Here is a 16,156-nt window from a genome sequence, read left to right as displayed (position 1 = left end):
CCGACTGAGCACCCAGGCACCCCTCTATGGCAAAAACTTTTAAATATTGCTATCTCAAACCACATCAGACGATTTTCCTAAGTATAAAGGATGGAATCATCTCTTCGTTAGTCAAATGGAATTATGAAACAGTCACAGGAAGAAAACAAGGCCCAGTGAACTGAATGTGGAGTAGAATCTTGGATTACAAGTATATTTGGTTCTGATCTTCCTCACTTGATGGAATATTCCATTGGTTGATCCAGTTAGACTGCTGGCTCTCCACCAGGATGATTTTGCCCCCCCCACCCCCACCCCGGGACATTTGGCAACATCTAGACACATTTTTAGTCTTTATAACCAGGCAGGTGGTGCTATTCCTGCCTGGTGAGCAGAGGCTAGGACACGGCTAACATCTTACAATGCACAGAAGAGCCCCCACAACAAAACATATCTAGTTCAAAACATCAACAGAGCCCAGGCTGAGAGATCGCAGGCTGAACACTTGTCTGTTCTTGGCCTTCAAATTGTTTGGTTGCACATGCCTAGCATGAACCTTCCATCTAAGATGCTTGCTGGAGAGCAATTTCACAGAGCAGAGACCTCTACATTTACAAAACAGGTTAGATGACTTTTGTGGGACTCAATGGATAATAAATACATTGATGTGTGACAGAATTTAGCATCTTGTTTCCTTGTAACATCTGAAGTAAGGGGATATTGGTCCCAAGCACTTCTCCCACCCACATGCTCCAGATATTACTAAAGAACTTGACATTGGTGGATGGCCAGATTGGCTCAGGCGACTTCACAGAAGGAAATGAGCCAGATGAGGAAAGGGGAAAGGACTAGGGATGGGAGGCAGGGGGGAGGAAGCACGAGACATTGTCAGACTCTCAAACTGCTCTGACTGCTTCCCACCATATAAGACCAAGGAGCCAAGCACCTGATACAGAGAATTCTCTGCCTTCTTATGTTGCTTGTCTAAATCCCAAATCCCATACTGCCTAGAGATGACATCTGTATTTCTCCCATCCTGAATGCCTATTTTTCCATCACTACCCCAACACCTCAAAAGAATAAAATATCTTCTCATCCTCCTAGAATGACTGAGAACTTCAGGCTCAAAGAAAAGCTAAATGACATGCCCAATCTATGAAGTGCCCGATTCTTAATCAATAGAAATGACCATCGATCATCAACGGAGATGCACCTAGGTAGTAGGTATGCTGCTGGTTGTGAGAACCTACAGAGAAATATATAAATATTTGACCCACACTCTGGTACCTTCTTATAGTTGTTTTGACTAGCAGGGGTTTTTTTCCATGTTTTTTAATTTATTTTTGAGAGAGACTGTGAGTGGGGTAGGGGCAGAGGGAGGGGGAGAAAGACTCCCAAGCAGGCTCCTCACTGGAAGTGCAGAGTCCCATGTAGGGCTTGAACCCACAAACCGTGAGATCATGACCTAAGTCAAAATCAAGAGTAGGATGCTTAACCTACTGAGCCACCTATGTGCCCTGCAGAGCTTGCTTCTGAGGTAAGACCCTGAGAGATTGTGGAGGGAACAACCTCCAGGCCTAGCTGGAAAGGCAGGGTGGGTTTGCAGGCTGCAAAGCCCATGGGGAAGAAGCTGTTTCTTTTCAATCTGGTCTTTGGAGATAGAAGTCTAGGCTGGTGACCGGATAGTGTTTCCTCTAGTCTGAAAATTAAAGAGTAACATTTGCATGCATTTAACCCTAAAATATGTTCTTACCTTTATCCCACTTTATTACTCTGCACCCCTGAACCTGCAGAGTGGGATGGGAGGAGGTGGTCCACTCTTACTTCCATTTGACCGATTAGGAAACTAAGACCCAGCGACCATGTGATTTTACTAAAATTGCATGGCTGGTTAGATGTACTTGACAAGGGCATCTGGCTTTCAGACCCGTTTTCCATCAGAGCAGCAGTTCCCAGAGCCATCCAGGGACCAGTGGCAGCAATGTCACCTGGGGACGTGTTGCAAGTGCAGATTATTAGACCTACCTTGAGTTACTGAGTCAGAAAGTCTGGCAGTGGTGCCCTCAATCCATGCTTTGACCATCCCTCCAGGACACCAACACACTGAGACTGAAGGTGCTGTTTGCACCTGCTGAGTACTCTCCTCACACCTTTCTATTCAGGGGGTTCTTCTTACCCCATCATGTTTGCTTCCAGCATGGCCATGAAATGTGCGCTTAGAAAGCTGTACCCCAAAGCCTGGACCACTCAGGCTCGTTGATGCATTTTCCTTTACTAAACATCCAGAGCCAGCTCTTCGTGGTGTCTGTGCCAAAGGGGGACTCTCTGCTCTTCCCCACTCACTCACTCACTCACTCACTCTGTCTCTCTCTAAAAATAAATAAACATTTAAAAAAATTTTAACTTTCTTCTACCAGATACTTTACATTTGTTAATATAGTAGTTTTATACATGAACAGTATATAAAATATACTTTAAACTTAAACAGATCTGAGGAAGAGCTTCAGACAACTCTACCTCTACACACATACACACATCTATGTGCAAAGCTGGATACACGGAAGGTACCAACTAAATATTTGTTGAATTTATTAAAGGCCTATTGTTAGAATCAGAGGAGGAGGAAAGCAAATGCCATTAAGTGTGTTGCAAGGAGGAATGTTCCTCTAATCCACAGCACTATTGTGTCGATGCACTGTTATGTGTTGAGTACCATTGTGTCTGATGAAAAATAAGTATTTGATTTTAATATAACTGACAATACAAGTCAGTTGTATGTATTTTAATATAACTGACAAACAAGTATCGTTGTATGTATCTTATCTCCAGTAAAAATGAGAGTTTCAATAACTTAGCTGTTCATTCATATTTATTGAGTCCCATGATGTGCCAGCCAGGTGTGCTCCCAGGCATTGGAGCAAATACGGTAAATGTGGGCCTGCCCACGCGGAGTTTACAGTCTATGGGAAAGACAGCCAACTAAACAAGGGATTTACAATGAGGTGTAATAGGTGCTGTCACAGGATACATTAACGACCTTTGGAACACATGGCAGGGTGACGGAACCATGTGGGGATCAGGGACAGAAAAACTATATGGCCACACTGGAGGCTGGAGGCCTTGCTCCTTGGAGGCCTATTCAAAGCAAGGCTGATAAAAACGGCCCCAAACTGCACTGAGGCCCAGAAAGGAAGATCTGAAGTAGAGAAGGTGCTTCTGTGATCTGGCTGACATCAGCAGGTGGGTCACTGCCATGACTTTTGAGAAAGGATGGAGATGATGCTGAAGGTCAAGAAGATCACGCCAGCTGTGCCTCCGATCATCAGGCCCATGATGCTGCCGTGCACCTGCATGGCCTGACAGCGCTCCCCCGTGTAAAAGAAGGCATGACTGGAGACACACCTAAGGGAACAGGACACAGGAGGATTGTGGAAGCCACCCGAGCCTCGAGCGCTTTGTATCTACAAGCACCGAGAGTGGCAGCCAACACTTACTGAGTGGCCCCACGTGCCTGGTCCCATTCTAGGCTTCATATGAGTCAACCCAATCTTATGCCCTTGAGGTGGTAGTTATTACCAGGCCTTTCTTCTTATCATCAATTTGCAGGAAGGTTATATCAATTGCTTAAGGTCACATGGTTAGTTTTTCACAATTAAAGTTTAACTTCCAGACATCTGTCTCCAGACTGGGGACTCTTGGCCACCATGTGCAAGGCTTGGGAGGAAGGCTTTGGGTACTTAAAGAATATGTTGTCCACACTGGTTCAGACTAAGCTACAAGGGAAATTCTCCAGAAAGAGTCTGATTCAGTGCATTAGTTAGAGCTCAAGAATTTCTAGACAATATCAATTTGAATGTCACTGTAATGTGAGCATACTGGCACCTATATCCCAGGTTGCCCTGGAATTTGCCAGCTCATGAGCACATTGTGCCTATTGTTGTGTTTGGTACACAGTAGGCACACAATGGTCACATCCTGGGTTTGCTTGTTTGTTTTTTAATGTCATTTGGTACAGAGATCAACTAACCTCAGAACCAAGGCATTGAGGGTGATGTTTCATCCCTTCTATGGTAACAATTCTAGCCTTTGTTTCAAACAATATCCTCATCACAAAGTCTAATCACAGAGCCAAATGGGACAATCAGAAGTCACAGACTCCTTTCACTAATGCTGGAACTATTTCTCCTTCCTCATCTTTAGCCTAGACGTTGGCTTCATAAAAATCAGTGCATAACAGCAAGTTTGCTCAATTCTTTTCTGCCCAGTCCCCTCCCAAATACAGATTAATTAATTCTTGAGCATTACCTTAGAGGAGCATATTCTGCAAGCTGTAGGTTTGTGGAAGAGGAATCCTTTGGTTTAGCAGAGGGGGACACACAAGTGGAAGGAAACCACTGGCTTTCCTTACTCTGAGGATGAAGGCAGTTGGGCACATGGAAATCTGGCATCCAAGGACTATCAGCTAAGATGTGCAGACCCAAGGCTGTGGAGCCCTCAAGAAATGAGGAGGACATTCTCCAATAAAAGGAACCAGGCCTCTTGGGAAAAGTGGTCCACTCCAGGACTGAGACAGAGAAACTAAAAGATAAACTTGGAGTGTCCTGTGGTACCAGAAAGTAAGATTGTGTTCATGGAAAAATGAGTGTGTACAAAAATAACACAGGAGCCAGTCTGGAAGAGCTCCCAAAGGCCAGGGCTGGGACAATATGGGCAACTCAGGAAACACTGGCATTATGGAACTATGGCCCATAGAATAAAATCAACATTTGTGTGTCCTTGGCGATAGAAATAAATAATTGCGTGAGTAAATGAATGGGGAAGAGTGGACAGTTATTCTTTACAGAAGAATGTCACTTAATGAACATGGAAGGAGTTGGGGGGAGTGGAAAACCACTCTCGGAATATTATAGTGATATTGTTGCTGCAGGTTCACTGATGGATGTTGACATCAGCGGATTTGAGGAAAAACAGGATGCCTGCATGATCTCTGAATGTCTCCCCCAAGACATATATTAGCAACAGAATAAGGAATGGATGCCCTTTGGTCAGGTGATCAAGGTTAGAATCACCAGTCACAATGCCCATTGATATCAGGTGCCCTTATTCTTGCCAGAGTGTACAATCTCACCCTACTGATGAGAAAACATTAGACACACACAAATTGAGGAACAATCTACAAAATAATTGACCAATACTCTTCAAAGGTGTCAAGGTAGTGAAAGGGAAGGAAGACTGGGGGTTGTCCTAGTTTGAAGGAGGCTTAAGGAGACATGAAACTAAATATGATGTGGGGCCCTACATTGGATCCTGGAACAAAAAAAGGACATTGGTGAAAAGACTGGAGAGATCTGAATAAGATCTGTGGGTTGGTGTAATGCTATTGTAACAGCATTTAGTTTCATTAATGTTCATTTCTTGGCTTTATTAATTGTACTGTGGTTAGGTAAGATGTTAACATTAGGGATTGGGGAGCTCTGCAGTATTTCTGCAATGTACCTGTAAATCTAAAATTATTTCAAAATAGGTGTTTAAAGAAGAAGAAACAAAGTGGAGATTGAAAAGAACTTTGAAGAAACATAGGCGTTTTGAGCCGAGCAGACTGGTCGCTCCCTCTGCTACTCTTCTGCCAAATGAAATTGATGCTTCCATCATCACATATATCCTCTTATGAAATATTTTATGCAAACAGCAAACATTATAAAAAGAACAAATAAATAGAGCCACCTGTGCCGACAGACAGACCTGGGTGCAAGTGTTAGCTCCAGTATTTGCCATCTGGGTAATTTTAGACAAATTATTTCACCTCTCTAAGCTTCAACTTCCCTATGCACCACATGAGGATAAGGAGGGTCCTTATGTCACAGGGTGAATGTGAGGAGTATTTCAGAGAAGGAATGTTTACTGCTCAGGAGAGCCTATGACACATAGCAGGCCATCAAAAAATATCAGATGTTCTTATTACTATTATTGAAAACACAGCTATAAAAATAGTACAACAGAATAAACAGACAACGAAAATCATAATTAACAACAACATTTGCAGTCGATAAAGAAAAGGTTGGCCCTAAGTCTCGCTGAAGCAGGTCATGGAGTAGAAAGTCCCTGGGCTAAAAGCCCTGGAATATTTATAGTTGCTGCAGTGGGATTCAAAATCACAACATTCAAGACCCTGTTGATCACATTGAAGACGTAGGGAAGGGATAAAAATCAAGAGATAGGAGATTTGGGATCTCTTTGCCCCAGCAAGACCCCTGCTTTTCCCTGAGAGCATAAGCCCTCTGATTCAGGGCACAGCTTTGTGGGGTCAAGGACAGCCAGTCCAGTTGACCATCTGATGTAGTCATTGTCCTAACCTGTCTTGTACTGGGGGGAAGCAAATGTTGGGCTCACCTCTGCTGACCCACCACCTGCACCCCCCTCCCCATGGCCACAGAGCCTACCTGCAGCTCGCCATCCCCTTCACGTTCACACAGATGCCTTCATTTTGGCAAGGGTTCGGGTCACATGGGTCTCTGAAGTACTGTGGCCAATTGTCCTCCAAGGGGCCTGTGTTCTCCACTGACCGCTTCTGTCGGCTGGGCTGCCCCGGGTCCAGGTTACTGGGTAGGGCTTTCTCTAATGAGGCTTTTCCTTCTGCTCCTTCTGAGGTCTGCTGCTCCCGGCCTTGGAGAACAAGGCCTTGGGGAATCAGCCTTGTGTTTCCAACTTGAACTTCAGTATGGAGAAGGTGGGTTATATCTTGAGGAAATAGACAAAGGGTGGTGAGAAAGATCTATAATTAATCTGACTACAATTAACTTCAACTTCTGGGGAAAGTTCCCTGGGCCCCTCTATCCCTCATGGATGCCACCTTTAGTGACATGGAAAGGCGGCCTTGAATCCAGCTGATTCTCGTGCTAGCTGTTTTTATTTTCAAAATAATCCAATCACATTTTTATTTATTCAACTTAAAAAAGAAGCACAAAGCTAGCATGGAGACACTGATCAAAATGAAACTGAAGTTAGCCAACTGTCATGTTTGATAAATTATCACAAAAGATGGCACTAACGTTTCCGTTTCTCCCAAGCACAGTTAAAATAAAGATGGGAGTCCTTGAGCAATTGCTCTCCTAGCACACATCTTTTTCGTTGGTTTGTTTTTAACCTGGTCCTTTAAAAAAATGTTTTATTTTCCATGAGATGCTTAAGAAATCAGTGTAAAACCAGTAGAACCCCCAGAGCAAAGGATTAGTTATTCAGGAAAATCAGCAAAAGTACCTTCAAAGTCCACAAAAAGTATAAGGTCATCATTTTTAAGGAAACTCTTCCTTTTTAGCATTTCGTGGGAAAGAAAATTACTCCAGCCCCAGTCGACGCTTCTAAAACAATCACAGTCCTTATCATAGGATCCCCAAATGGACGGCCTGTCCCAGATGATGGAGTCGTTTAAGGCTGCAAAGTTATATACAACACAAAATTACATTACCTCTTTATACTTCACTCTGCAGCTTGTCTTTTATGAGTGTATAGAGCTTCATCAGAAAAAAACTATGTTGGACAAAATTAGATTATTTATGCTTTCTCAGAGAATTAAAACTCATAATTGGGAAGGAGGAGGGGCAGAGAACCAGAGCTCTGAATGGTCATTTGTCCACAATTAGGTCACTTCCTCAGTGAAGAGGGAAGGACAGAACAGTGTCCTTTAAGGCTTCCCTTTAAGGCTTAAGGCTCATTTGAAAATTTACAAGTCTGTGCATTTCTTTATTGATACAAATTGGTTTCATTAACATGCTGATGATCACTAATATTTTAGGAGTCAGTGCATTTGTTCAGCACAGAGGCTAAGAAATTCTGAGTATATGATAAATGATTAGCAGTATCTGTCATTTAGACTGAGTTCAATGAAGCAGGAACTGCCTGATTTGCTTCTATGCTAGGTGCCGAGCACTGAGTTTGGCCCAGTGCAAGTCCTTAATAAATGCTTGATGAGTGAATTAAAAAAAGAGAAGGGAGATACGATGACACTGAAAATTTTCAACTTACTATTCTAACATGATTATGCTGCTGATACACCCAAGGAGGAAATGTGAGAGGAGGTATTAATCTCTCATACACAGATGGGAACAACATCTGTGGGCCCTTTCGGGTTGAGGGACAGATCTTAGAGCACCTACCTGAAGATGTCTGGGACTTGGAGGTAGTGAACACCATGCTTGAGGACATTCTATTTCTGGCATCAGGTTCTTGGTCAAGTATTGTCATTACCGCCTGTCTGTTTTCCACCGGCCATTCCAGGATAGCATCATTCTCCCCACTGCATAGGTGAAAAGCAACTCCTAAGTAGCCAGATGGACCATAGCTTGTTCTGCCATGAGGGTATAAGGTCAACCCAAAACCATATCCCTCTGAATTATAGAATCGAGGGCTCAGAAGCCTGTCCCCTTTAACCGTGCTCTGAAGGACCTTCGAGAAATTCCTTACTGTCCAAACTCCTGCAGGGCATGGGGTTTCTGTCAGGGTGATATCATCCAGGAAAATTCCCCCAGTTGAGTTCTGGGGGTCACCTTTTGAGCCCTGGAAAAGGTAGCGAAACTTCGTTTCTTCTCTAAGTGTCACATGGGCAATTTTCCAATTTTGGTCCAAATCTCCTAAGGACAGAGAATAAGGTTGGTGACCACTGTGGCCAACACTTATTGAACACAGACTATAAGTCTGGTACCAGGTCAAGCACTTTATAAGAATTATCTAATGGAATCCTTATAGCATCCTTATGAGGTAGATACTGTTATAAAGTGGTTAAGGAACTTCTCCAAAGTCACATACCTACTGAGGGAAAATAACTGTCAGCAGATACACCATAATTTATCTTCATAGTCATATTCAAATTTTTTAAGGTTATTTACTTTTGAGAGAGAGAGACAGGGAGAGTGTGAAAACAGAGAGAGAGGATCCCAAGCAGGCTTTGTGCTATCAGCACAGAGCTCGACACAGGGCTTGAACCCATAAACTGAGAGATCATGACCGGAGCCAAGTCAGAGGCTTAACCAACTGAGCCACCCAGACACCCCTCATATTCAAATCTTAATCAGAATTTGTTTTCCATTATTATTCAATTCTATGGGTTTTGTGTTCCTCCCTGGGTTTCCTGGTACAAATGCACCCTTAATGTTTGCACTGAGTACCTAAATATTAGGCTGAACCATATAAAATAGTCATTTAGCAAACCCAAAGTCAAATAACAACAATTCATATGGCCCTACCTATGACTTGATGCCAGGGAGATACTTGATTGGCTCTCCAGTAAATGTTCACACAGAGGACAAGCTAGATCTCCCCTAGGCAAAACAGACTCACCGACCAACACCCAATTTTTTTTCTCTTCTTCATATTATGTGAAATTCCACCAAGTAGGGGATCTATCCTCTTTCAAGAAGCAAATAATACAAACAGAGTTACTACTATCCAGATATTCACATGCTAGTGAAAATTAGGTCTACTTGCTTTTTTTCCTGAGACTGAATTGGAGGTGAGAATTCTGAATAAAGAACTGAGGTAAGAAGTGAGAAGGTCATTCTAGACCAAGAGGTCCTGGGCTGGGCAGCATAACAAACCAGAAAGGAGCTTGGGGGTCCAGGGCTTCTTGCAAAAGTGTATTTCAACCTCACTTAAATTTTTGATGTAGTTTTTGACTTCTGAGTGGTTAAAATATTCTCTGAGGCATTAAAACATACCAGACATTGTGCTGGGTTCTTAGAAGAGGAGGAAGGGAGATGGAGGAAAAGGGAGGAAGACAAGGGAGAGGAGGAAGAGGAAGAAGAGGAGAAGGAACAAAGAGAGGGGGAAAGGGATGAACAAAAGGGGAAAGAGAAGAAGGATCAGCATCCCAGATTTAAGCCAAATCAGCCCCTGCACGAATGTCTCCAGGTACCTTGAAAGGTCTGCACCTTGACCAGCTTGCGAACATTGCCTGTGCTGTCATCCCTCTTGACCCAGACGACCAGTCGATCTGAAGGGCTTCCTGTCATTTTATAGAAAAATTGCAGGCACTGCTGCTTCCTCTTTGGGTAAAGAATCCGAGACTCCAGCAAGGCTGCCTCTTCTGCCACCCCCGATCCAGTGCCAAAGTGCATGAAGTAGCCGGCACCTGTGGAGAGAGCACCCCAATGATCCATCTCCAACTGCCCACACCCCAGGAGGCCCTGAGCACCAGCCAAGTGAAATAGTGAGCAACAGCCATTATCCAGACAACAAAAGCTAGAACTCTCCTGAGGAAAATAAAAAGAAGGTGAGTCATCAGTAAGTCTTCTCTGTGTCTCCATGAACAGACTCCCTGCCTCAAGTCCCAGCTTCCCAGTGCCTCTTCTGATGCCTTTGTCCCCAAGCGTGTAAAGTGTATACCTCTGGCTTAAGGAGACGTGGGTTTCAAGGAAATTTGATGGAATTTAGTGTCTTTGAGATTAATTCTATTTTCCTCATTGGCTTTCTAGGGTTTTTTTATGCCTTTTTTTATTTTGAGAGAGGCAGAGAGCAAGCAGGGGATGGGCAGAGAGAGAGGGAGACACAGAATCCAAAGCAGGCTCCAGGCTCTGAGCTGTCAGCATAGAACCTGACGCGGGGCTCAAACCCACGGACTGTGAGATCATGACCTGAGCCAAAGTCAAACGCCCAACCAACTGAGCCACCCAGGCATCCCATTAGCTTTTTAATTTAAATTAGAGATTCATTCCAAGGAAAAGAGCCAGTCTCCTAGTTGTATAACAAACTGTGGGATCCCAATATTTAGAAACTGGAATTTAAATATTTACAATATAAAGGCTCAGTCTCACCTGTTTCTAGCCTGTAATTAGATGTATTATTGATGGTAAAGAGGCATGTTTAGTGTGCCATAAGAAGGGGCATCCGAGGTATATTAAGGGGACTAGTTGAGGATTTCTCCCCCGTGTAAAGACAGCTTTGAAAGAGCACTGAAAAGGAGACTGGAAAAACGTCTACGTTTGTAACCAAACTGGGGTGTGTCCAACTCCTGTACCTAAGAATTCTCTCCCCCAAAAGAAGCATGCAGCTAAAGGAATATGTCACATAGAAAATCAAACATCAAAGTCAAGCACAAAGAACAATTCTTGCATATAAAGGAGTCCTTTAAACTGTATTACAGAATTCAACTTCTTACCAAACAGCCCACTCAAAATATCTCACAAAGTACGCATGAAGTGAACTTGTAGTGCAGTTCTAGGATCTTGGGTTATATGACTCTCTGCTTCACCCAGCCTCATACCACTGTGCCTTCCTCAACGGCAGCAAGCATCAGTGTTTAAATAAGCATTCTATAAAGCCTAACAATATCATCATGGCTTTAATATTATATCAGGGAAAATTCTATTTTCTTGCACATTCTTTTCAGTACTTGAACTTACTAGCCTGAACTCTCTGCATTGTGAATTACTGAGTACTTGGGTTAAATACAAGAGGTCACATAGCTAAGAAGGTCTCCAGGGGGTCCTTGCTGGGGAATTCCACCCAGGGGCACTGAGGGGTAGGAAATGAAAGTCTAATAACTCAGGCTTGGGAATCAGGGTCCTGAATTCTTGCCCATGATCTGCCACTAACTAGAAGGTGCCCATTCACCTCTCCTGGTTTCTCCAGGCTTCTATCCCAATGGATCCTTCGTGCTCTTTGAGTCCACACATCTACCTTAACACCACCAGTGCTCTCCAGCAGAAAGAATACACTCCCATTAAATGTCTCTCATGGAGGAAGCATAATGACTCATCAAGCTAACTTGATAAAACATTTTAGATATTTCTTTTTTCCTTTTATATTAAGAGGCTAAGGTGTTGTTCCTATTAGGGTACTGGGACCTTGCACATGAAGGTCACCCTACTGTTTAGCCTGAAACTGTACATTAGCCTGGCAGCCAGCCCACAGGACAGACTGGATGAGAAGCTCTGATGGGAATTTAAAGAGGACTTCAGACTTAGATCACCCTTTAGACACTTGAGACTATGCATATGGTAATATGATGTGTGACAGAGACGTTCACCCTTTGCCAAGGCTGGAGGGAGAATGAGATTGTTCTCTGACTTCTGACCCGAGTGGCCTGGCATCTAGGTGACAAGCTGGGTCCCTTCTGTGAAGGAAATATAACCAATTCTCACAGGTAGTGACAGTCTAGTCTTTAAAAACTGAATATAATCTATAGGGTTGAGCTTTGGGACAGGCACAAAATAAAAGGATGCTAAAGTAGAAATAAAAAATGAATGGAACCTCTGGACAGAAAGGGAAGATGGAAACAAATAGGGAAGCTGCTGGTTTGCAGCTGGAGGATTTGTATGCATTATTTCCTTCCATCCTCATGCTTAAGTATCAAAATCCTGGAATGCTCAGAGAGGCTGACAAAAGCAAAGACTTAGGGGAAAAAAGCACCAACAAAAACAACTTTCTGTAGTTACAATTATCAAGTGGTGGGGTTAGATTTCCTGTCCAGGTCTGTCTGACTTTATGGCTTTTTTGCTATACAAACCACACCTAAGAACTATCTGAAACTATACCATCCAAAATGGTGGCTAACAAAGATGGTGATTGAGCACTTGAATTATGACCAGTCCAAACTGAGATGTGCTGTGAGGGTAAAATACATACCAGACTTCAAATAACTAGGATACAATTGTAGAGTAGCTTATTGATAACTTTACTATTGATTGTATGTCAAAATACTAATATTTTGAATATATTGGGTTAAATAAAATATATAAAGGCAGTTTCTCTTGTTTCTTTTTTATGTGGCTACTAGAAAACTTCACATGATGTATGTGACATGCGTTATAGTTCTACTCAAGGGCACTGTTCCAGAGACATTACCTTTATTTACAAAATCATGTCTTAGCAACCACATGTCTGTATTAGTTTTGTCACCACCTAAATGCATCTTGCTTTGGCATGCCCACAACTTACATGTTTTGGGTTCAGCTAATGATTAAGAGATGAGAAAAGTTTTTTGTGCTTGTTCAGATTTCCACGTTGGATAACTAACACTGCATAACATTGCAATTGAGACAAGACATGCAGGCTGCCATTCCCTAACTGAACCTGGTGAACCGCATCAGTGTGCTTACTTTCTGCTTTCACTCACCCGTGCATTGTCCCACCAAGGTGTGATCCACTTGTCCAGGCTGAGAACTGTCCTCATGGACCCAGTCAGCATCATCTCTGGTGCCTTGAATCATCCCACAGATGTTTGCCTTCTCAAAAGCACAGTGGTCCAAAAGGGTGTGAGTTGTGGCTGCAAATGATAGTTGTATCACCTGGTTTAAAGTTTAAGCCTTCTTATTTCAAATACCTGATGTCTCATGCTAAAAAGACCTCATTGTTCAGATAGAGCCCACTTTCTTGACTTTTTTCAAATGCAAATCCTGCTGTCACCTATTATGTGTTAGAATATCCAACCCTACCTACCTCACAGCCCTACTCACCTCACCGCCCTACCCACCTCACAGAATCAAATGATGAAAAGACCTGTCATCATGCTTTGTTATAAATGACAACCAAGAACTCCTATAGATCAAGAAGGAAGTACCTAGTAGATCTCTGTGCATATTAAGTCTTTTGTATGTACATATTAGACAGAATTAAAGAAGGTGTCTCTTAAGTCTAGTGGAGTCATTTTAGAAAACACCCCATCTCTGAGCAGTAGATTACTCTAGAACAACAACCATGGTTAAAGAATTTTGTAGGATAAAAAAAGTACTTCCAAGCTTGTTACCTATCTTAAGATTTACATAATGAAGCACCCTTCAAAAGGAAGCTAAAGAAGTTGGACAATTACAGCTTCTTATATAATTGGTCCAATACTATTACTTTGCAAAACACAGTCAAGTAATTGATCTTCATAACCATCCTGTGAGGTAGGTTTTATCATGTTTTCTACTCTAGTGATAGGCTAAGGTTATGTGGCTTGTCCACTGTCCTTCACTAGAACAGGAAGGAACAGGTAAGGGGCATGTAGGGGAAACTGGAGGAGCAGGGGGAGTTCTGTTGAGGTTTGTTTACCTACTTCTCAGACCCTGCAGTACTCACTGCAATTGTACATTCGGTTCAGCCTCTCCAAGTCAGTGGAGCTGAAATCCAGACGCTGCCCAATGATGGTGTTAAACTCAGGGATCTTGGCTGTGATGGTAGGAGCGCTTTCATTCTTGTTAAACGAGAAAGGCTCATAGTGCATCAAAGACTCGTAGTCATAGGGCGTGTTGAGGTCTGTGATGAAGGTGTCATTATAGGTGTTAAAGTTGTGCTCATAACCTAAGAGAGAGAATCCACAGGTCCTCTTTAGTTACGTCATTTCCCCTGCCATGCCCCCTTAGACTAGCTACTGAAGCAGAGACTGAGAAGAAAAACTGAATATTTGATTTAAATGTATACATACTTAACATTGTTTATGTTAGCATAATGTACATAATATCAACACATATTATTAATTAATAGTAATGGATTTTTTTTAAGTAGGCTTCATGCCCGACACAGAGCCCAATACAGGCTTGAAAATCACAATCTTAAGATCAAGACCTGAGCTGAGATCAAATGTCAGACACTTAACTGACTGAGCCACCCAGGTGTCCCTAACAAATAATATTTTAATTATATTAATATATAATAGTACATATACTTATAAAATTTTAAATATATTTTAAAATAAATATAAAAACACATGTCATAATTAATATGTAAATTTGCACAGTTCATTAAATATATGTATATACTGAAATCAAAGATTCATTTTACAAATAAATGAATAAATAAATTTGTGTGTATATATATATGTATAAGGTTTTAAGAAAGAGAAGATAAAATAATAAAACAAGAAAGAGAAGACAAGACATTAAAGCAGAAGCAGGTGTTCCAAACAACAGGAAAAGGAAATTTGTGAACTCGGGAAAATATTCAGGATTGATACATCCTGCTAATAGGCAATTACCTCATCCACCAAAAGCTGTACCTGGTCAGCAACTCATGGGTTAGAAAGGAAATCCGAGGGGCAGAGGGAAAGGTAAGTAGCTTCCAAGAAAGGGGCACCCTGTCAATCAAGGCTCACATTTTTTTCCAGAAATGGTCTCATGGACAGAACAATAAAATAGGAAGAACAATATTGGCTTTCCTTTCAAAATAGAAAGGGAACTATTTTTATGAGACCAGCACAAGGAAGATAATATATATTGCAATGTGAAATGTTGGAATCAGAAAACCAATCAGGTGTTCTTTTAATCCACTAGCCATCAGGAATTAACTGTTTCAGCTGCAGTAATGCTAAGTTCACAGATTTTTAATTTCCTTCTAAGGGAGTGACAGGAAAACTGAATGAGAATGCTCATAACTCCCCCAGTCATGACTTCCCGTCTTCTTTATTTCTCCCTTTCTAGCTTCCCATCTAGCTGTGTTTAACCACTTTGCAAAGACATCAACACAGGTGCATTCAGGATTGAAGAAGAGTGGCACAACATCACAGTGGTCTAGCAGGTGCTGTAGAGAGTCTCTAAATGCTTTTGGAAAAGCCAATGAACCCTACTGATCAAAACTTGATTTTATTTATTTAAAAAAATTTTTTTTACATTTACTTATTTTTGAGAGAGAGAGAGAGAGAGAGAGAGAGAGAGAACATGAGCGGGGAGGGGCAGAGAGAGAAGGAGACACAAAATCTGAAGCAGGCTCCAGGCTCTGAGCTAAAATTCAGCACAGAGCCTGACACAGGGCTCGAACCCATGAACCATGAGATCATGACCTGAGCTGAAGTCAGACACTTAACCAACTGAGCCACCCAGGTGCCCCAAAACTTGATTTTAACTATTAATAAAAATACCAATGTTTTATCCTCCCAATTCATGGGGATTTCACGGAGACTTAACTGGAAAGGGATCAAAGCATGTTTGAAGGTAGGACAGGACTATAAGAAATAAATGACCCCAACAGAAGGGGAAAGTAACTCCTTTCAGAGCACTTGGCCCTAGGTTGTCCTACCCCAAGGGACAGAACTACAAAGAACATCCAGCCAGTGTGAGGACTGGAGCTTAGTCTGGAATCTCCTGGTGTCCTGATGAAACCTTAAGAAAGGCACTTTCAAAATCACTGGATAGATTTTCCTTAACTTTCACTAAAATCACTGACTTTTAATAGATCATTTTATTCTTTACCATTCAAGGATTCTTAACAG

The 16,156-nt window shown here is 42.2% G+C and overlaps 1 protein-coding gene across 1 annotated transcript in view; it reads right to left on the bottom strand.

Moving 5' to 3' along the window:
* Positions 1 to 2,830: 2,830 nt before the first annotated feature.
* MEP1A (meprin A subunit alpha) overlaps positions 2,831 to 16,156 on the bottom strand; it is a 32,937-nt gene continuing 19,611 nt past the window's right edge. The window contains 7 exon segments of the mRNA XM_029944947.1: positions 2,831 to 3,381; positions 6,420 to 6,717; positions 7,237 to 7,410; positions 8,133 to 8,606; positions 9,887 to 10,102; positions 13,088 to 13,237; positions 14,032 to 14,253. Coding sequence (XP_029800807.1) covers positions 3,225 to 3,381; positions 6,420 to 6,717; positions 7,237 to 7,410; positions 8,133 to 8,606; positions 9,887 to 10,102; positions 13,088 to 13,237; positions 14,032 to 14,253 — 1,691 coding nt within the window. The 3' untranslated portion in view covers positions 2,831 to 3,224.

The sequence above is a fragment of the Suricata suricatta genome, chromosome 7, assembly GCF_006229205.1.
Source record: "Suricata suricatta isolate VVHF042 chromosome 7, meerkat_22Aug2017_6uvM2_HiC, whole genome shotgun sequence".
In the NCBI taxonomy this organism is placed as follows: Eukaryota; Metazoa; Chordata; class Mammalia; order Carnivora; family Herpestidae; genus Suricata; species Suricata suricatta.
Note: the sequence above shows the minus strand (reverse complement) of the source record. Positions and strands in the feature narration are given on the sequence as shown.